This window comes from Micromesistius poutassou, assembly GCF_964030765.1.
Source record: "Micromesistius poutassou genome assembly, chromosome: 4".
In the NCBI taxonomy this organism is placed as follows: domain Eukaryota; kingdom Metazoa; phylum Chordata; class Actinopteri; order Gadiformes; family Gadidae; genus Micromesistius; species Micromesistius poutassou.
Genome location: NC_140274.1, coordinates 16,862,444 through 16,882,391, shown reverse-complemented (window position 1 = coordinate 16,882,391; position 19,948 = coordinate 16,862,444). Strand labels below are relative to the sequence as shown.

The 19,948-nt window shown below is 45.7% G+C and overlaps 3 protein-coding genes across 4 annotated transcripts; 1 reads left to right on the top strand and 2 right to left on the bottom strand.

The window, feature by feature from the left end:
* Positions 1-933: 933 nt before the first annotated feature.
* Positions 934-7,861, bottom strand: LOC311342005 (transcription regulator protein BACH1-like). The gene is made up of 5 exons (XM_084466820.1): positions 7,769-7,861; positions 6,038-6,298; positions 4,209-5,483; positions 3,691-3,897; positions 934-2,444 (listed from the first exon to the last, which is right to left on the bottom strand). Exons 2-5 carry the CDS (start codon positions 6,278-6,280, stop codon positions 2,076-2,078), a joined length of 2,094 nt encoding a protein of 697 aa, XP_084322946.1. The 5' UTR covers positions 6,281-6,298; positions 7,769-7,861; the 3' UTR covers positions 934-2,075.
* A 77-nt stretch (positions 7,862-7,938) lies between these two features.
* On the bottom strand, positions 7,939-17,360 carry usp16 (ubiquitin specific peptidase 16). The gene is made up of 18 exons (XM_084466492.1): positions 17,280-17,360; positions 16,868-16,934; positions 16,560-16,738; positions 16,059-16,162; positions 15,430-15,545; positions 14,969-15,156; positions 14,449-14,544; positions 14,109-14,239; positions 13,614-13,701; positions 13,232-13,313; positions 13,029-13,120; positions 12,715-12,768; positions 12,118-12,285; positions 10,873-11,758; positions 10,194-10,288; positions 9,896-9,982; positions 9,404-9,545; positions 7,939-8,976 (listed from the first exon to the last, which is right to left on the bottom strand). Exons 2-18 carry the CDS (start codon positions 16,926-16,928, stop codon positions 8,849-8,851), a joined length of 2,697 nt encoding a protein of 898 aa, XP_084322618.1. The 5' UTR covers positions 16,929-16,934; positions 17,280-17,360; the 3' UTR covers positions 7,939-8,848.
* Positions 17,361-17,660: 300 nt separating this feature from the next.
* On the top strand, positions 17,661-19,948 carry rwdd2b (RWD domain containing 2B). 2 transcript variants are annotated; one of them, XM_084466475.1, is made up of 4 exons: positions 17,661-18,060; positions 18,177-18,244; positions 18,445-18,801; positions 19,166-19,948. In XM_084466475.1, exons 1-4 carry the CDS (start codon positions 17,872-17,874, stop codon positions 19,416-19,418), a joined length of 867 nt encoding a protein of 288 aa, XP_084322601.1. In that variant the 5' UTR covers positions 17,661-17,871; the 3' UTR covers positions 19,419-19,948. The 2 variants fall into 2 exon arrangements, with proteins under 2 accessions (XP_084322601.1, XP_084322600.1); XM_084466474.1 differs by having other exon boundaries at positions 17,661-18,084.

The window sequence follows — 19,948 nt, the reverse complement described above, 5'->3', positions numbered from 1 at the left end:
TAAGAATGTGTAGAGAAGAAAGATATTTTCACTGATTGATTTTACTGGGGACATCACAAGTGGGAGTGTCCCAGATGTATGATGGTAGATCAGCCTACCCAGTGTACTGTAGGCTAAACTGTTTTCTTCACTGTATGACATTTATTCCAAAGTGTGACATTACACTGACATTTATTGTGAATTTGGTTCATCACACTAATTTGGATTATGCCAGGATTATTCCAATTAGGGGTATTGTTAACGCAATCCGTCACAGCGTTACGAAATCAAAAAATGTGCCAAGAAGAAAAATGAATGAATAGAAAATGAAAAAAAAGGGGCTGGGGAAGGTATAATTACCTACCGCATTCTGAGAGGAAAAGAGAATATGTTCGGTGAGGGATGAGACTGTTAGATATGAGCTGGGAGGTTTTTTTCTGCATTAATCTCTTGTTGTAATGACCGTCTAAGGGTTTGGGAATCTGATGAGTTCCAGGATTGGGTTTAACTGCTTTCATTTTGTTTCTGTGGACTTTAATCTTCCAGCCCTGCGTTCTTAATCACATCTCGGCGCGCGCCGTTAATCTGCCATGAATGAGGACGGGATTACGGGCTTCTGACCTTGCTGCCATACTGCACACACCACCACTCCTCTCCTCACCCACCCTACCAGCCCCCCCTACCCGCCACTACCCTCTCAACCCTACCCCGCAACTTTCTCCACCTCCCTCTCAGACCGCACCACTCTCTACCTTCCTCGCGGACCACACCAGTCGCAGAAACCCACCCTCTCGCCCCCCCCCCCCCCCCCCCCTTCTGACAGCCCACTCGTCCCCCCCACCTTCTGACAGCCTACTCATTCCCCACCCTACACACAACCACCCTTTCAAGCCCCCATCCCAACCTCCCCTCGACTCCAAAGGCGTGAAAAATTATAATTTTAGCATATTCACCCAAAATGCTCCAAACATTTATTAAAACTCTATGTAGAATGTTATCATCATTGGTTTTGTGTGATTACAGATCATTTGATATGATGTCATTGATTAATAAACAATGACATCATGTTTGAGGTTTAGGAACCATTTGACATGGGTTTTCCCTCCAGATGTGTGTCAGGGTCATTCTTTTATATTAATACTTTTATTGATACTTAAAGGTATTACGAAGAGGCAGAATACTAGCCATGGAACCAGACGAATCTGCGAGCTCATGATTTATTTGCTCTTGCAGATATTTGCGAATTGGTCTGGCGATATCGGGATAGCAGAATACTGGATATCAAGCATTTAATACATAGTTCATTAACTACAGTAAATTATATTTAAACAGCAATGCAATGTAACACATTTGTCACTGAAACCGTTTCAAACTAGACTCAACTTTTTTCAAACGCATTGCATCTAATTCCCAGAATTAATACTTAAAATGCTACATCCAAGATTCAATTTACCCAGAGGAGAAATCTGTCAGCTGTGACATTGCATCCAAAATCGATGATAATGTGGTTTATGTGATAATGCTGGACAATGTTAAGTGGTTGGCATAAAAATACGCAACATATAATATGATCTCCCATCTATATATATATGTTAGATTTGATGTACAAAAACTTTCATTTTACATGTGAGAGAGAAAGTGTGAGAGAGTGAAGAAAGAGTAGGAAGAGGTTTAACAGTAATTGCATCCATAATCTCTTCAGAGGTGGTCTACTTTTCCTGAGAGAAGAAACTGTTTTACTAAAACATGTCCAAAGACTTTTTAAAGGGAACCTCTTGCACACGTGCACGTTGAAAAGTACAAGGACGTCACAACCGTTATAAAGATAAAACATCAGAAATATAATACTGTTCTCTGCATTTTAACTGTGCTGAAATGCATAAAACCAACCGAGTGGTGGGAAACTTCCCTGTGCAGAGTAAAGTGACCAACTAAAAGTCCATACAGTGCCGTCTCAACAAGCAGGATTCAGGAACACCACGACGGAGGATGAGGAGTCCTTTCAAATACCGCCCCCCTCTGTGGACTCAAGGGAACCCCGAGTCTAAAGGGCGTCAGCCAGAAGACCAGCGTTTCAGCCGGGCCCAGAGACCGGGTCAGGCCTCCGAAGACCCTGCAGCCTCCTCCTCCTCCTCCTCAGTCCCCCAGCTAAAGGCCTGAGGGTCCTGGGCTCGGAGCGACCCGCTGCCAGGGCTCCACGTTGAGGGGTGTGGAGGGCCCCCCGCGATGCTAAGGAGTACCTGGGGGTCCGGGTCGGGGAACGGGTCTTCTTGACCCGGCTTCATGAGGAGGGCAGACGCAGGGCAGTCGGAGGTGGAGACCTTGGCGAGAAGCTGGAGGTGGTCTTGCTGGGGGTCCGACTGCTCGCTGACGCTCTTGCAGAATTTGGAGAGGTGTTGTCGGGCCGTGCCCAGGTCCTGCTCCAGCCGGACGTGCTCCTCCATCATCCGCTTCTTCTCCTCTTGCTGGGGGGGAGGAACAGAGGTTCAAGTGCCATACAGGAGCAGTAGTACATAAAATAGCAGCAGGGGGTGCAATGACGTGCTTGAGATCAAATAAATATTGGTTTATAATTAAAACATTTGAAATCTTGAAAGTCAAAAAACTCATTAGGACATCTTTTAAAAACAACTCGCAAACTTTTAAAATCTAAGAGAGTGCAGTATGTTGTAGAAATAGGTTTGCTTTCAACAGAGGCACCAGCCTCTGGCGCCCTCTAATGGTCAACTTTAGGTTGACTCTTGAGGGGTGCTTGCACACTGCCCGAACAAACGATCACCAACACCGACATCGTGCCAGTGGGCCTACGCGTTGCTGTCTATTGCCAGATGAAGTACCGTCTTTGCGGAGGTGTTGAATCGTGTTGGCTAACTTCAGCCACCATCCCATAGAACAGGGGTGGGGAACCTTTTTGACATCAAGTATCAATTTTTGTAACTTGTTCCGGGGGCCGCACTTTTTTTAGGCCTATAAAAATAACTCACTCACCACATATCTTGCATGCACAAAGTTTTCTCTCTCTAAATTTGGTCTGGTGAAAGCTGCTTGTTGGGCACCCAAACTTTGCTTAAGTGTGTTTATTTTGTCCTTGTGTAACTGCCCCTGCAATTCCTGTTGTTTAGTGCTGTAATGATGTTCCAGGTAGCGAGTGTGGAGTGTGTGTGGAGGTTCTCCACACACAAGGCAAACTGGCCTGCCCTTTACTTCAACAAAGAAGTAATCATCAGTCCATCTTTCTTGGAAAACATGAACATGATGCCATGCTAGCTGTCAATGGTTAGATTTAGAAATGACACTGCGACTTGTTTAGGCTACCCCAATGTGACCCTCAACATTCAAGTAAAGAAAAAGGAAATTAACCTTTTAATTTTGTTCAAAAGTTGTCACTTATGCTTGTATAAATATATTTTAGGCTAGGCTATATGGTTTGTTAACATTTTATTTAATTAAAAAATATATATAATTTTTTTACTTTTTTTTTTTCCCCCTTGCCTCTGCGGGCCGGATGAAAGGCTTTGGCGGGCCGTACGTTCCCCACCCCTGCCATAGAAGATGTATCACATAGAGGGTGTCTGTATTTTTTGGGGCGGCGTGTGCAAGCACCTTAATGGCCCTCTGGTTTACCAACAGGTGTAACGGCCCGGTAGGCTAATCTCTCCATCATGTATCCAACTGCTGGATACTCCCCACGTGTGATGTCACAGTATTTACCAGTGCGCTGATCTCAACCTCCAGGGTCTGGATGCTGTCCAACTTCCTCTTCCTGCAGCGCTGCGCCGCCGCGCGGTTCTTGCTGCGACGCCGGACGTCGTGGATGAACTCCAGCTGCTCGGCGGTCAGCTGGTGCTGCCGCAGGAGCTGCTGGAAGGCGCTGCGACTCAGCCGGGAGATCTGGTCCACGGGGAAGGGCAGCTGCACCTGCAGGGACCACAGGGGGACTTTCAGTTTCCAGTCAGGGATACTAATGCGAATACCGTCATAGTGGTTTGTCAAACATTCTCAGAGTACTCAGAGAGAACCATCACAACATAACAATGCAGAGGACACAGTCACTGCATCCTCCCTTCATGATGTAAACTCCCCAGTTCTGATCAGCCCTACTCCCAACCCCGTTGTCTACAAACAAAACATAGCTATGTAGATCGAATAGTGCCATCTATTGGACTGGAAGGTTATATCATTTTATAAAGCAGCAATAACACAACACCACACGCGCTCAAACAAGGTACCTCAGCCACCACTTCTCCGCCTTTGTCCTCCTCCTCCGTGTCCACGTCCGAGTCGTCGGCGGAGTTCAGAGACGAGGACATGTAGGGGCTCCTCTCCGAGAGCGACAGGCTATCTCCACCGGCCACGGCCTCGGGCACGTCCCCCGGCACGTCCCCCACGCCCCCCAGGTCTCGGAGGAAGGGGCAGTCCCCGGTGCTGGAGGTCAGGTCCAGCTGCTTCAGCCAGTGGAAGTCGGCCGCCTTGGCCATGGTGCCCTGCTCCCCGGGGTCCGCCGGGTCCAGGTGGGGCCAGAAGCCCGTCGCCAGGTGCTCCGCCACCTCCCTCTCCACGCTGCTCCTCTGCCCGCACGCCACCACGTCCTCCTGGGTCAGGTCCAGGCCCGGCGGGAGCGCGGCGGGCTCCGGGAGACCCACGTCGTCCACCCCGGATCGGTCTTCCACGCCGGACCCCGCCGCCGCCGGGGGCCCCCGCTCTGGGAGCCCGGCCGTGGGGGGCACACGGTGCGTCTCGGCCGTGACGAGGCAACAAGAGGCGGGGCTGCACTCGATCTCAGCGCCCATGGTCTCCAAGGGTTGGTTGGGGTTGTTGGGGCCCGTGGGACCGCCGGCGGGATCCATGAGGTCGGCAGGGGTCACACTAAGCAGGGCGGGAGAGGAGGAGGTGGACATGGGGCAGGGAAGGCTGCAGGGGGGCAAGCCGAGGGTGTGTTCATCGCAATCACCATCCAGTTCCAGTAGGTCTCTTTGGCAGAACGGAGAGGGTAGATCTGGCTCTGTGGTGGTGGTGGTGGTGGTGGTGGTGGTGACGGTTGTGGTGGCGGCCGCCTCTGGGCAGGGCAGGGACAGGAACGGACACACACCCTCGCCTGTAATCTCTGGCATGCGAGGGCTGTAGGTCTCCAAACAAAACGCGTCTTCTTCTTTTTCTCCCACAGTGCAGGGCTGAGATTCAGAGTTCAGAGGACACTGGGATGGAAACACGATCCGGGGGTCTTCCGAAGGCACAGTGCTGCCTCGCTCCGCTTCGCCAGTCTTCATCCCACACTCAAGGGCGGGAGGCCTACTCTGACAGCATCTTCGCCTCCTGGTTTCCTTGCTGGGGGTTTGGCTGCTGGAGGAGAACTTGGGCAGGAGGAAGTTGAAGCAGGCGCTCTCCATGTTGTGGAAGCCCAGGGCTTCGGCGCTCTGGTGAATGGCGTGGATGTTGTCTTTGGTGAAGAGCAGCTTGGAGGTGTAGGCAAACTGGAGCAGAGGTTCGAAGCCTTCGGCCGTCACCTGGGAAAGAGAGACATTCTCGTGAATGAAGAGACGCGACCATGCCAGTGTATTCATAACATATTTTTTGTTAAAAAAAACAACATATTTTCCTTAACCAACCTTTAATATCCTGGGATAGTGAATAGTCTGGGATTAATAAAGAACATTTTATAATATCTTAGAAATTGAAATCTCCATTTTTTCCGAGAATCAAATAAAAAGTTAAGTTTAAAAAAAGTAAGACTGTCAACACTAAAGCGTGTCACATATTTTCTCACAGCCCTAGCGTAGGAGTTAGACCTCACTGTATTAATCAGTTTTCATAGAAGTTAAGGGACTACATTTCCCAGGATCCCAAGCATACACTAGGCAGGGTTTCACATGCCCCAAACTCTCTCTCATGCAGTGAGAGATAGCTATTATAATTCTAAAGGACGAAACCTTCAATAAACCTGTCTTTAAAGGTTCTGTCTCATACTCTGCCTGGGGGGTGTTCTTCTATTTGAAAAAGCATGACATCACGGCGACATCATCATGACATCACGGCCACATCCAACCGTGACACAACGGACCTGGTCTGGCAGGGTGATGACGGCGTGGCTCCCCGTCAGACCGCTGACGCGCCCGTGGAAGAAGTCGCTGCAGGAGGCCAGGACCGCGGCGTGCGCGCGGAAGTGCTGGTCGCCCGTCGCCACGGTGACATCGCACAGCGCGTCCCGCCGCCGCTGCTCGTCCAGACGGCGCAGGACGTGGGCGGCGTGCACGGCCGACTCGAAGGTGAACCCTGAGGTGGAGCGAGGGGCTGGGAGAGACATGACTCTCGGGGACTCAGCCTGGGTTTGGGGGACGGCAGACGATTTAACACATGGAAACCTCCAGAGGATTCAGACACATTTCATTGAGGAGCAGTTGGGGTACGTCACGTGGCTCGAGGATGAGGAAAGGTTAGGCTGCGGGACATTAAGGTGTGAATGCAGGACCTTTAAGCTGGTAGTCAAAGAGCAAAGTTGGTACACTATCTTCTTCAAAACATGGTGGGGTTCAACATTCCAATGATGGATGACTTTCACGATGAGAGTTTAGTAGTAAATAATATGAAAAAGAAACATCCTCTTTCCACCCAAGTCATGAAGATATGACTGGAACAAGCTATCCCCCTATCCAAAATCTATTATGCATAGAAATCCTGTGGAACTACAGCCTAATCGAATACAGGCCTTGTTTCGAGAAGACATAGCATGTCTCTGCACTCAGATCATTGTGGACGTTTAAGATCATTTCACCTTAGAATCAAAATGGGCCAAGTCCAAATCCTCAGTCCCTGGAGCTAAACCAGACTCTAACCCCAGCCTAACACAGAGATATCAGAGGCAATACTGAATTGTGTTATCTAATATACTCCTAAACATTTTGGTTAGCCTCATTGTTTCATCTATATGGTTAACTTTGGAGCTCTTTGAATACAAATAGATGTTGGACATTCACACATGAATAAAAATTGCTGATAAATTGATGAGTGCTCAAAAGCCTTAAACTGCAGACAGACTAGTTTTCTGTATAATCATAATCATATATTAATAATGAAATATATATTGTCACATTATATAATAATTAAATGTATTTATAAAGTACTTTACGCAGTGGATAAGGTTACTAATAGGTAAGTGTAACAATATATATAGACACGGTTATATATGTATTTGTCACTTTTGAAACTTGAAATTTACCCTGAAAGTTGACTTCTGCAAATTCACCCTTTCCTCTGAAGGAGTCACGTGCTTGCCTAATAGAGTGCGCTGTAAAATTTAAGTGTAAATGTTCGACCTCACAATGACTTGATTTAAATGGCTGGATTGAGTGGTTGTAATGAACGATTGGGAACCTAAAGTGGTGGGGTGGTGGTTTGACTCCCAACTAAAAAGGTACTGAATTCGACCCCACATGTAATTAGTCGCTTTTGATAAAAGCGTCTGCCAACATGGGTCTAAAATAGTAATAAGTTAATCATACACTAAGTTGAGAAACAGTCAAATAAATGCTGACTCATGGTTAGATAACTGAAAAGTATTATCACGTATACCGGTTAAAAAACAACAATAACAACAGCAAACACAACATACTTTAAGTCCCGACAAACTAAAGTACTCGAATCATACATAATGTTAAGGGTAGAAAAATAAGCAAATATCCGGCCTGACGAGATAGAAACATCTGTCGGCAGCTGGCTCTTAAAATGATCTCCCTTGTGATTAAAATAACATGGCAAATTATTAATTTTAAGATACAAAATATGAATCACTGACCTGCCATCTGAAAAGTATGATATTGTCAACAATCAGCGACCACGGACGTCTTTTCAGCCACCCATGTCATGTGACCAGGAAGGGCTGCTTCTCTACGCAGGACGCAGGCGCAATGACGCTCTTTGCAATAGTAGTGCAAAGGAATGTGACCAAAAGTATTTTTCATTTTTCGACCAACCGTTTATTAATAATGGACACCAGTTTAAAAAGAACCAGGTATAAGTACTCCATACAAATAGGTTTGTAATTATTAGGCTACAACACATTCTTTAAATACATGTTTTAGTTTGGGTCTTTTCCATGTGTCTAATAATCCCCATTTATTAATTACTGTTTTTTTTTTATTGTATCCATATATATATTTAAGTCAGTCAGCGTTGGGGTCAACTGCATCTCATGTTATTAATACATAATCAATGAATAATAGTCTTTTGGGTATTGTTGGCATCGGTTTGATTAAAGTTTTCTCCCTTAAAAACATTAGCAGCTCAACTGGTCAATTCCAACCATCCTCATACTTAGCCATCATATGCAGGCGTAATGCAGACAGATTATCTTGCTGACATGCCACTGGCAAAGAAAAAAAGTAATATAGTATTCTTAATACTGCCTGCTATTGCAAATTCATGTTTTCTTTCCATTCATATAATATTTAAAGCACAAACTGCAGTCGTGTAGCAATAGGCTACACAACTATGTTAAAATAGAGGTATCCATTTTAAACTGGCAATTTTATTTCCATTAATGATCCATTATTCTATAACCATTATTAGTTAAAAAAAAAAACTCTTAATAAAGACTGAAATGGGTTTATGGACCGCTCTGGTGTTGCTTGTCCCAAGAGATGTTACGGTAGAGAAGATAGAAAACTGAGAAAAAAAAGGCATGTTTTTTGTTTCTTGACAATGAAATGGTTCATAGTCCGCAGTGGTCCACACACCAGCAGTATTTCAGATCAGATCCGAGTTTTTGTTGTAGATCTGAAGCAGCAGCGACGGTGGTGGTGGTGGTGGTGGTGGTGTTGTTGTTCCCTGAGAGGGTGGGGCTAGTGTCGGGGTCAGGGGGTCAGGGAGTCCAAGGTCAGGAGGACATCCTCTCGTAGAACAGAAGGTAGGCCTGCGAGCCCTGGGCCTTGCTCTCAGTCACCGGCTGCACGCTGCTGTCGCTGGCGTGGAACCAGGTACCCCGCGGGGCCTGGAGCGGCTCGGCTGGGTGAGGAGAGACAGGAGCCCGGTTACTGTCCGACTCACATTTACGAATGAATTCACATTCCATTTACGTTGTCCTGCAGAGCTGCAATTACACTATAACACATCAGCACATGAACACACACACACACACACACAACAACACATGGAACATGTTCAAACACTAAATTTAGATTATATACAACAAAAGCTTTTATTCTAGTACCCTCCTGTTCTTGCTGCTGTGGCACTAAAATGTCCTGCATAGGATAAATGAACTACCAAGTTATCTTGACCTTATCAACCGTTCAGGTAGGCTTTATGAAGAGTATGTATACATAACAGTCTAAAGTGTCTCAGTGTCTCGAGTATCTAGTCCATGCGACATGAATGAAGCCTGTATAACCGTGTGTATGCGGGACTAAGGGGACCGTAACAGGGGTCTTACCCGATGCTGGGAGTCCGTTTGTGGAGTGGCAGGCGGGCCGGGCCTTGACGTACGCCGTGTAGTGACCGGACCGCATGGTACCGCTGTGTTCCACGATACCATACAGACTGTACAGCACCTTGGACTCCCCCTCCGGAACATTCTGGTGGAGGGAAGTCAGAGATGGCCGCTTAGTCTAGTGGTGAGGGTGTCGGGACTCCCTGCCGAATGGGTCTGGGTTCGATGCCCCACAGTCCACCTGTAGGCATCCTTGATCAAGGGCCCTAACCCCTACCTGCACCTTGACAACATGTATCTAAACACATATATTCACGGTAATTCATTATCCATGAAATCTGTCTGTTAAAATGAATAGCAAACTGTTTAGCATTATCATTCATTTAGAGTTTGAAGTATTCTATTGGACCCAACCTGTCGAATGTAACTTCAACAAACATGACACATTATTTGGTGGGCGACATTTTAAAATCAATGTTTCCCCTCAACGTTTACCTTGCATGTTGCAGTGCAGTACGGAGCCAGGTCCAGCACCTGGGGGAACTGGACGTGGCGGTTCACCTTGCAGACGCTGTAGCCCACCTGGACACAACATTAGATGGTATCTTATTCACTTTCATTGGTTCTAATAAAGGAGACGCTACAGTACTTGGTTCTCATAAAGGAGGCGCTACAGTGCTTGGTTCTCATAAAGGAGATGCTACAGTACTTGGTTCTCATAAAGGAGGCGCTACAGTGCTTGGTTCTCATAAAGGAGATGCTACAGTACTTGGTTCTCATAAAGGTGTCCTACCTGCTGGAACCTCTTGAGATGCAGCGTGAGGACGGAAGGAGGAGTGGAGATCAACATCTGCTTCAGACCGTCTGTGTAGACCTTCTTCTGGGAGCCTACGCATGGAGAGAAGAAAGGTGAACCTCCGCCCAGACGGGAACAAGCAGTTTTCATCCGGTCAAAGCATTTGGATTGGAAATGTTACAATGCAGGTGCACACTCAGGCACGCGCACAATGTGCTGGACGCTAGGGCTGCTTGATTATGGAAAAAATCATAATCACGATTATTTTGGTCAATATTGAAATCTCGATTATTCAAACAATTATTTTTGAGTTTGAAAACATGATGCATTTATTCATAATTTCTCTCTCAAAAAAAAACACTTTGTAAATGAGAACTTCGAAATTTCCCCTTAAAAATATACACAAAATGGTCAAATAGAAAATAAAGTCCAGATATTAATCCAGCTGTACATATAATCCAAAAAAAAAAAAAAATGTAATCGTTTCAACTCGATTATATTAGTTTGGTGATCGTTTCACACTGAAATCGAAATTGCGATACAAATTTGATTAATCGCTCATCCCTACTGGACGCTTGACAAAACTTTAACAAGTTCACAACAGCTTTAACACACACACACACACCCTACGTGTAAAAAAACCAACGATGTATGTAACAAGTAAGCCTTTATTCACCTTGTCGCCGGGTGCAGGCGACACACAACAGACTGTTGTTGTGGGTCAGATGCTCGACCTCAGTGAAGTGGAAGAGGGATGACAGGACCGAGCACTCCTGCCTCTCCGGCCCCACCCGCTTCGCCAGCGTCTCAAAAGCCAGCGCCGGGTCCTGGTTCACCACCGTGTACTCCTTAGCCCCGCCCACGGCACCGGACTCCGCCCCCACACCATCCTCCTCCCCCCCGTCCAGGAAAGCCTCGTTCAGAGACATGCTTTCCATTCCCTCGGCTATGTCCTCCTCGTCCTCCTCTTCCTCATCCTCATCCTCATCCCCGTTTACGTCAATGTTGTCGGACATCTTTGATTCTTCCCCGGCGCCGTTCTCTGCCAAGGCGGTACAACAGTTGCCATCGGCGACCGACTCCTCTCCTGGATCCACTCCCTGGTCGGCCGGAGCCACTTCCTGGTCAGCTGGAATGGCTTCCTGTTCGACTGCAACCCCTTTCTGTTCGGCTGCAACCCCTTCCCGTTTAGCTGCAATCCCTTCCTGTTTGGCAGCAACAACCTCCTGGTTGGTGGCATCCATTTCCAGGTTGGCTGCAACCACTTCCCGGTTGGTAGCAGCCATTTCCTGGTGGGACGTAACCACTTCCTGTTTGGGTGCAATCCCTTCCGGGTCGGTCAAGGCCACTTCCTGCCGCTCTTCGCCATTTTGTGTGACGGACGTCTCTAGGGAGGTGACGGCTGTGTCGCCGTTCATCACGGCGTCTTCCGGAGCTCCTTCCTCGCCATTGGTCCCGCTGGTCGGGACGGTGGGGTCTTCCTGCGAGCTCTCGTCCGCACTGCCCGGCACCAGACTGTCCAGCGTGGGCTTCCCCTCCTGCTTCTGCTGTCGCCGTTGATTCTGGTTGTACAGGAGGAAGGAACGAATGTCATCTACCCTCTGGTAATCTTGGTCTTAGTCACACATTATGCTGGCTAAATGTATGTACGTGTCAATAGTGCATCCACACTATGGATGCACTTTGGTGATTACATTTAGCGTGCGTTGTGCATTTACCCAACACTACAACACAAAACCAGCAATTCAAATGTGTGCATCTACTTGGGAGAGTCTGACGTAATCTCAGTATTTGGTTGATGAAAAACGCTGTAGTGTGGATGGTTAAAACACATACATTTAAAATGTATCCACATTAGTGTGGACATGGCCTTAGTAACAGGCACCAAGACAAACATGACCAGGGGGCCGTGCTAGCCTACCTTGGCTTGTTTCTTGGCCTGCTTCTTGGCCTTCTTCTGCTGGTACTTGCTGCCGGTACCGGAGAGGCCGTCATCGCTGGTGTCGTCCAGAGCCGGGCTGACCCGGTCCTCCTGGCTCGAGTCCCGCGCCTTTGGGACCACCTTCTTCTGGCTCTTTTTCCTGTACGCCTTCACAAATACATTTATATAAATGTATATAAGTGCAACATTAACAAAACCTGCATCAAATAGATGTTTAATAAATAAATGTAATCAAAATTAAATGATGACATGATTTTAAGGATAATGACAATTGATAATCCTAATCAACTGTATACAACTGAATAGCTCCATCCATTTGCTGACACATTTGGCTGCTCTATTTAGATGAAATACTGCCATCTAGTTGCCATTAAAAGTAAGAACAGAGTGATAAATGCAAGATCAGCATAAAACATAATTTAGAAACTGAAAGCATTATGACGTGGCTTGCATGTTATATATCTGAGCAAAAGGTCACCGCTACTTAAAAGGCACACTCATGCATTATAGTGTTGGTACGATTTGAAGCTCATAAATTAAATTCCTAACACCACAGAATCCTGCCGGGTGTGTTACCTCATCAGCAACGGGGAGCGAAAGATCCAAAAACATTTCTGTTACTAGTGACACCTGTTAGAGCAACACAGAACAAAACATCCATTTAAACATTAAGTCATTGTATTGTAATAGGTCAGGTTTTTATACAAATATACAGTCCCCATTGTCCAATAGGGTCTTGTGTTTCTACTAGTGTTGTGCAGTAGCGTCCCTACAAGTATTGACGCTACTAGTTTAACTACATTTCTGGGTAGTGTGGTGGTAACATTGTTGTATTCTAATTCACCACACTTTCAACTAGCTTGCCCAACACTGCTCAAACTATTACATACCGTTTTGCACTGTTGACACATGACGGTGCTGGTGAGTTCGCCACCAAACACCTGATCCACAAAGTTTTTAGGGAGGCCATTTTTCTCGTACTCTGGAATCAGATGAATTCAAAAGTCACAACACAACTTCACCACACACAACAAATATTGATTAATCTAGACATCAAATGGCTTGTTACGAGGTGTAGTTTAAAGAGGTTTACCTTTAATGGTGCTTTTGGACTGGTCTGCATCTATGCTTTTTCCAGACTGTTTCAAGTTATCCGATATCCCAGTAGTCACTCTCTGCGAAAAACACAAAATATTCAGACCAACAGAGCTGCCAACTCTTAGGCATTGAACACAAATGACCCTCTTCACACATTGTCATGCCACACCTCCTAGTTCTCATTGAAATGACACGCTATTACGCAAACTTTTTATTAATATATCCTCTTATATAATCATTCGATTGAGCCCAAGCCTCGGTTCGAACCGTACAGAGCTCTTTGAAATCTGACATGGTTTGTGGAGGAGATTTGTCTTAGGAGGAGGAGGAGGGACATGTCTTAGAGAAGGAGGAGGCTGAGGAGCGGGAGGAAGTACCTTGGTCTCCTCAGCTCTCATCCCGTCCAGGAGGTAGCGGAGCAGCTCCTGGCTGTCCTGCTGCTGGAAGCCCTTGAAGCGAGCCGCCCTGGAGGAGGAGAGACGTCACAGGACCACAGTAAGAACATGGACTTCAGGCCTTCATATCTACTAACAATAAGTCATTGCATTTATGTAGCGTTTGTCAAGACACCCAAAAACCTCTCATTTTCTCACACATTAATGTTCTTCTGTTTTTATTTTTTATTAATATGAGATATAACAGAATATATACAGAGAATATAATTTATTTAATAAAATCCCTAATTTTCCATCCAAGATTTAAACAGTATTATCTATTTTTTTATATAGTGAAGGTCCGATTTTGATATGGTTTGTAATGGCTAATTTACATGCCACCTGCTGCTACAAGATGGCCTACATAAAACACATAAAACCCCTTTCAAGCACTACTTTTTCGCAGGGACCATAAGCTCTCAGTTCTTCTCCACTCACTTTTTGCAGACTTGTGAAAAGAGTTCCTTGGGTGTGACCACGCCCTTCTTGCACTCCGTGATCTCGTTGAGCAGGTGGGACATAGCCAGGGTGAGGGAGCCAGGGGTGTCCAGATGCACCTCCATAGGGGCCTGGAGTGAACAAACAATATTACAAAAAATCTCTGTATGGCCTGCCTTAATGTGTGGTTAGGGAGTTTAACACCCAGCTGAAATGTTCTGGCGTTACAACCAAATGTCTACAGTCTACCTGTAGGCATCCTTGAGCAAGAGGCTCCAAACCAATAATCCATCCTGTTCTATAGTGAGTCTAGTGTCTAACTAGTTAAGGGTGGACCCACCAGATGGGAGGAAGCTGTAGGAGTGATCTTCAAGCTGCTCTTGTTCTCCGTCAGCTGGTTGAGAACCTTCCTCAGCAGCTGGGTCTGGGAGAGGTTCTGGAGAGGACAACCACAGTTAACCATTCATGTAACATTACATACAAAAGCAATTAGACCAACCACTCAAGTCAAAATCATTTTCCCTCACTTACAGCGGCAGAAAAAGGTGACCCTAGTTGTGAACCTATTATTTCAGAGAAAGTAATTCAATAATAATAAATTATTTTTCCCTAATCTCCTATCAAGCAATAATAAGGTACATCCTATTTAGATATTATTAAGATAATTAAGTCTCTGGACCCTGATTTCAAAGGGAGATCAGACTATATACAGACTATATATACGTATATATATATATACTGCCCTGCCCAAACCCTGACTTCTGTCAATGCGCTTTGGGTCAACTCCTGTTGTATTTAAATGTGCTATATAAATAAAAGTGACTTGACTTAACTTGACTATATAGAATATACATTCTGACCTGAATGACGGCATTAAAGAAGCACGTGTTGCCTAGGTTACTGAGGCCTTTAACTGCGACGGCGTTGGTCTCAGCTGGGCTTGACTTGGATGGCTTCCCCGCGTTCTCCTTAGCGCTTCTCTTTACGTTCTCCTTGTTCTCCTCCTTTATATGAATCTCCTTTTCAGAACTGGCCTCTACCTTGGCCTCTATGGGGAAGGCAAGAGGGAGAACATTACTTTGTTTGGTTGTTTAAGACATTCTGGAGATGCTTTGATTAAAATTTACTATAATAGTATCAAAGGTCACTCAAATTGAGACACACTATGCAGGAGCATGACAAACAGAGTGGTAGTGCGGTATGGTAAGGAGTAGGGGCAGTCTTGAGACAACCCTGTCTCTATACTGGCTATAACCACACACACACACACACACACGACTACGTATCATTTATAATACAGACACAGGACCAGGGGACTCACTCCGCTGTGGAGTCTTCCACTTGGGGTCTGACAACGCTTGCTTCTTAATGCTGGTCACCAGCTGAGCCAGCTGCCCCGTTTTGGAGTAGTGGACCTCGTCGTCACAGATGTAACACCTGCAAACAAACACACACTGTTTACTTAGCATAATGTGATGGAACCTATTACGGATGTAGGACAAAATTACACTTGTGTGTTTCCGCCGTGGGTCTACCGGTGCTTTCACACATGGTTTTGCGCCAGTGACTGAGTGTAAGACCTCAAGACTCCAACCTTTAATTGGTGCCAGAAAATAAAAGTTGATATGATTAAATAAATGAATAGCCATTAATCCAGCGACAAATGTTGATCTTTATCATGGGAAAATTAGCTGTTGATATAAATGAACATAAGAGGGTTGAGAACCGTCTCAACTGGTCTCTGAAAAATGAAGAAGAAAAAGGTAAAAACCAGGACGTAGGAAAGACAAAGCGGGCTATCAGATGCCCTGACCTGTAGTTGAGACCTTTTGAAGAGCTGAACGTAACCTTCAGCAAGGGGCTCTACGGGCTACGCCTGTGACATATAGACCCATGCGCAGAAGTATAATTTGTCCTTTATGAAAGTAATGTGCTTTAGCGCTCCCTTACCACACGACCCAGGCATCCATGCTGAGCACCAGGAAGTGGGGGTCCGAGCGGGGGGTCTCGTAATGTTTGAGCGCGTGCTTGCTCTCCGACAGGCGACCACAACCCTGGGTGGGAGGGGGGTATAGGGAGGATGTTTAACAGTTAGTCACAAAAGACGGTAACTCAGAACACTGGTCAATGGTAAGCTTGAATAAACACGGCTAACTTGTGGACGTTTGTTGAACTACCCCCAATTAAATAAATTAAATAGTTTAAATAGCGTGTTTTTGATTCCTTTACACTGAGAATAGGAATCAAAAATACGACGTACACAAGACAGTGCAGTGCAGTCTATATAGTCGTTATGAAACTTGGTCGTGCAGCAGTTTTTTGTTGTAGCTAGCTAATATCAATATTGATTGTATACCTTGATGGTTCTCAACCTCAATTGTGAGTCACTTTCAATAAAAGCATCTGCTAAATGACAGAATGTCTAAATGTAAATCAAACTGCTGTTCTCACCCTGTGTCCACATTTCAGGCACATCCACACTGCGGGTGGGTCCGGTGGGTCTTCTGTGGGCTCCTGTGGTTCCGTTGTCTGCTCTTTACAGCCTTGACAAGCGTTCCAGTCAATGTCCCCACTGGGTTTCTTCATAAAACTGCTGTCAATCCCCTTCCGAATGTGACTGCATGATGGAGCTGTACATCAAGGTACAGACATCGTTAAGCCACAAGGAGGAATCTAGTATCCATCTACCAGCATAGCGATGACATGGCAACCATACTAGTGATGTGTAAATCAGGATGACGGTGGTACTTCGTAGTTACCTGTCAATTCAATGTCGTCCTCCTCGCGGGAGGCTCGGTCTTTAACGCGTTTCTTTCCCATTTCCACCTTCAGAAAATGTAAGAGATTTGAAGAAGAAGGAAACACAATGAAAATGAAAGTGACGTGTATATGTGCCAAAGCACCTTACCCCCTGGCTGACAACTTGAAAATAAAACCATCGCAACTATAAGCTATGACTGTTACGTTACTTCCCGAATCCTCATTCATTCTGATGATAAATCCTTTTGATGTTTGCTCTGATTTCACAGCTGGCAGCAGGTCTCCCTCGTCCTACAATCTGGAATAACTCGTTCAACTACTCCAACAATTCAAAATGTTAATCTTAACCAAAGTGCCGATGAAACAAAGCCAGGGAAGAAGAGGAATAAAAGGAAGATGACAAAATGATACCTGTAGTTGTTATCGAGAGAAAAGAAGCGGTGAGCATGTGAAGGCTGCAGGATCTACCGCTCTGTGTGCGACTCTTGGACTACATCCGCCGTGACGAGTTCCGGTGTGATGTCCAGTGTGTTCCGTCGAAAACAGTCCGGGTGGACTGATGTAAGGGTTTAGGATATAACGGCATTCCTTATCGTTATTTATCTTCGTTTCTGGTCACATTCCTTTGTATAAAGTTAGCGTTTAAAAACAAATAATAATAATAATAATTGTATTAAAGATGCATCTAAATAATGAACAACAAAAGGAAACAATCCGTGTGGAAATCTAGACAATGAATCCGGGTGGAAATATGGAATATGCGAAAGGTTCCCAACAAACGTGTAACATTTCTACACGTTTTTGCTAACGTTACGTTAATACAGGCAAATTAACGTTTTGTATATTTCTTTGCAGGACAATAGTAGCATTATGAAGTAGTAGTAGAGTACGTGTTATGTTAGAAATGTATAACGAGATAATATATTTCAATGTTTAAAGAAGTGGGCAGTAATAGTGAGTTGGACCGCAAAACCCCATAAAAGTCCATTTCATCGGTCGCACCATGTCTCGGTTGGAGTGGGCAGAGTCCCAACTCGCAGAGATAGAGTTGCTGTCGAGCATGTTTCCGACAGATAGCGAGTTCGAGATCACGGATCAGGCGGCTCTAGCGGAGCTGCGGGAGTCCGTGGAGAGTCCATGCAGCGACGCTCCCCCTCATCCCTCCAGACCCCAGTTCCTCTTGAGACAGCGGGTAGGCACGTCCTGCCACGGTGGGGTAAATACGACCCGACATCATCGTATTGGTTTAACAGTCTCCTCTGTGTCTGAAGAACGATGATTGAAGTGTCTTATTTTCCTTTTACTTAGGTTGACCTCACGTTGTCCTGCACTTTTCCATTCGATTATCCTAAAGTATTGCCAGAAATTAATGTTCGGTAAGTAAATCAATTATAATGATTAACTTCTCTAGGGCTAAAGGGGGGGGGGGTATGGTATCTAAAATATACATTCACTGTCAATTTTTGGATTCATCCTATATAACTAAGTAGTAACTAGACAACTGTGCGTTGACTATTTTACTTCTCAGATAAATTATAATCTTCTAATGTCTGTTTTTGTGGTACTGCTGCTCCAGGTGTACAGATCTCAACAGGGCCCAACAGACACGTCTCCAAGCGGACCTTACAGTCTACCTTCGGGAGAACTGCAGAGGGGAGGTGTGTGTCCTGACGGCCGTGGAGTGGCTGAAGGACAACGCCCAGCACTATGTCGACCACACCACCTCCTCCTCTTCTACAGTGGCGGTGACCGGCGGGGTGGAGGTGTTCAGCCGGCTGTGGATCTACAGCCACCACATCTACAACAAGAGCAAGAGGAAGAACATCCTGGAGTGGTCCAAGGAGTTGGGTCTCTCTGGCTTCAGCATGCCCGGGAAACCTGGCATTGTCTGCGTGGAGGGACTGCACGGTGCCTGTGAGGAGTTCTGGTCAAGGTGTGTGTGTGTGTGTGTCTGTCTGTCTATTTGTGTGTCTGTGTCACACATGTCTCTCAAACACATGCACAGCTGTACACTAATGTTAAATTGGTCAATATAAATGCAATAACACAGAACACACTGGCCTAACTATAAGATACATCTTATACCATTAGTTATTAACTATTAACTAATTTAGAAGACATTTTCATCAAAAGCGACTAACAGTGGATTCAGATCCATGTCATTAAGGAGCAGTCCACTCAAGGATGCATACAGGTTAGGCTGCAGGCTTTTGGGGTTCGAACCTGGGTTCGAACCTTAACCAGCAACATTGGCCAACCTGTCTCCATGGTAACGTATAGCTTCCTGCGCTCCACAGGCTCAAGGTGCTGACCTGGAAGAAGATCATGATCCGCCACCGCGAAGACATGACCTTGGAGGAGGGGCGGGGCCAGGCAGATGACGAGGGGGGCGTGGCCTCTCTGCGGAAGTTCAGTGGGTTCGAGGAGGCATCCTTCGATCCCCACGGCAACCACGGGAACCACATGGACCTTGGCTTGCTCTACCAGTTCCTGAGTGAGAGGGGCTGCTGCGAGGTCTTCCAGATGTACTTTGGGGTCGAGGGGCGGTGAGACGGAAGAGGAGGACTGGTTTTTGGTGAGTGAGGCTTGCGGAGATTGGCTGGAGAGGAGGCTAGTAGACTGATCTATCCAGCGTACATCTAGGTGGACATGCCCACTTGTGCTGTCACTATGGCACAGGGAAGGAATGATTTTTTTCTTTTTTTTGAACGGCTTGTACCAGCTAATCACACCCACACCTGGTGGCATGACATGAGCCCTTTAAATAATTCTGATATTGTCTGGCCCTGATACATTGAAGGAATCCTGCATTTGATTATTCATTTGCTCGATTTCATACTATATATACAGAGGTAATGAGAACATGGGAAAAACAGGAATCCCATGGGATCCTAATAGTTAATATAATAGTTTAATATCATTATAGAATTACTGCTGAGGGTAATACCTCTTGGACAGCCTCTTATTGTTAACGGATTGAGAGACGTTAACAATTAACACTTAAGACACTAGACATTCAAAGACTGAACATCAAAATACTTTTGGTCTCAATAATTTCTATCAATATGTAAAATATATTT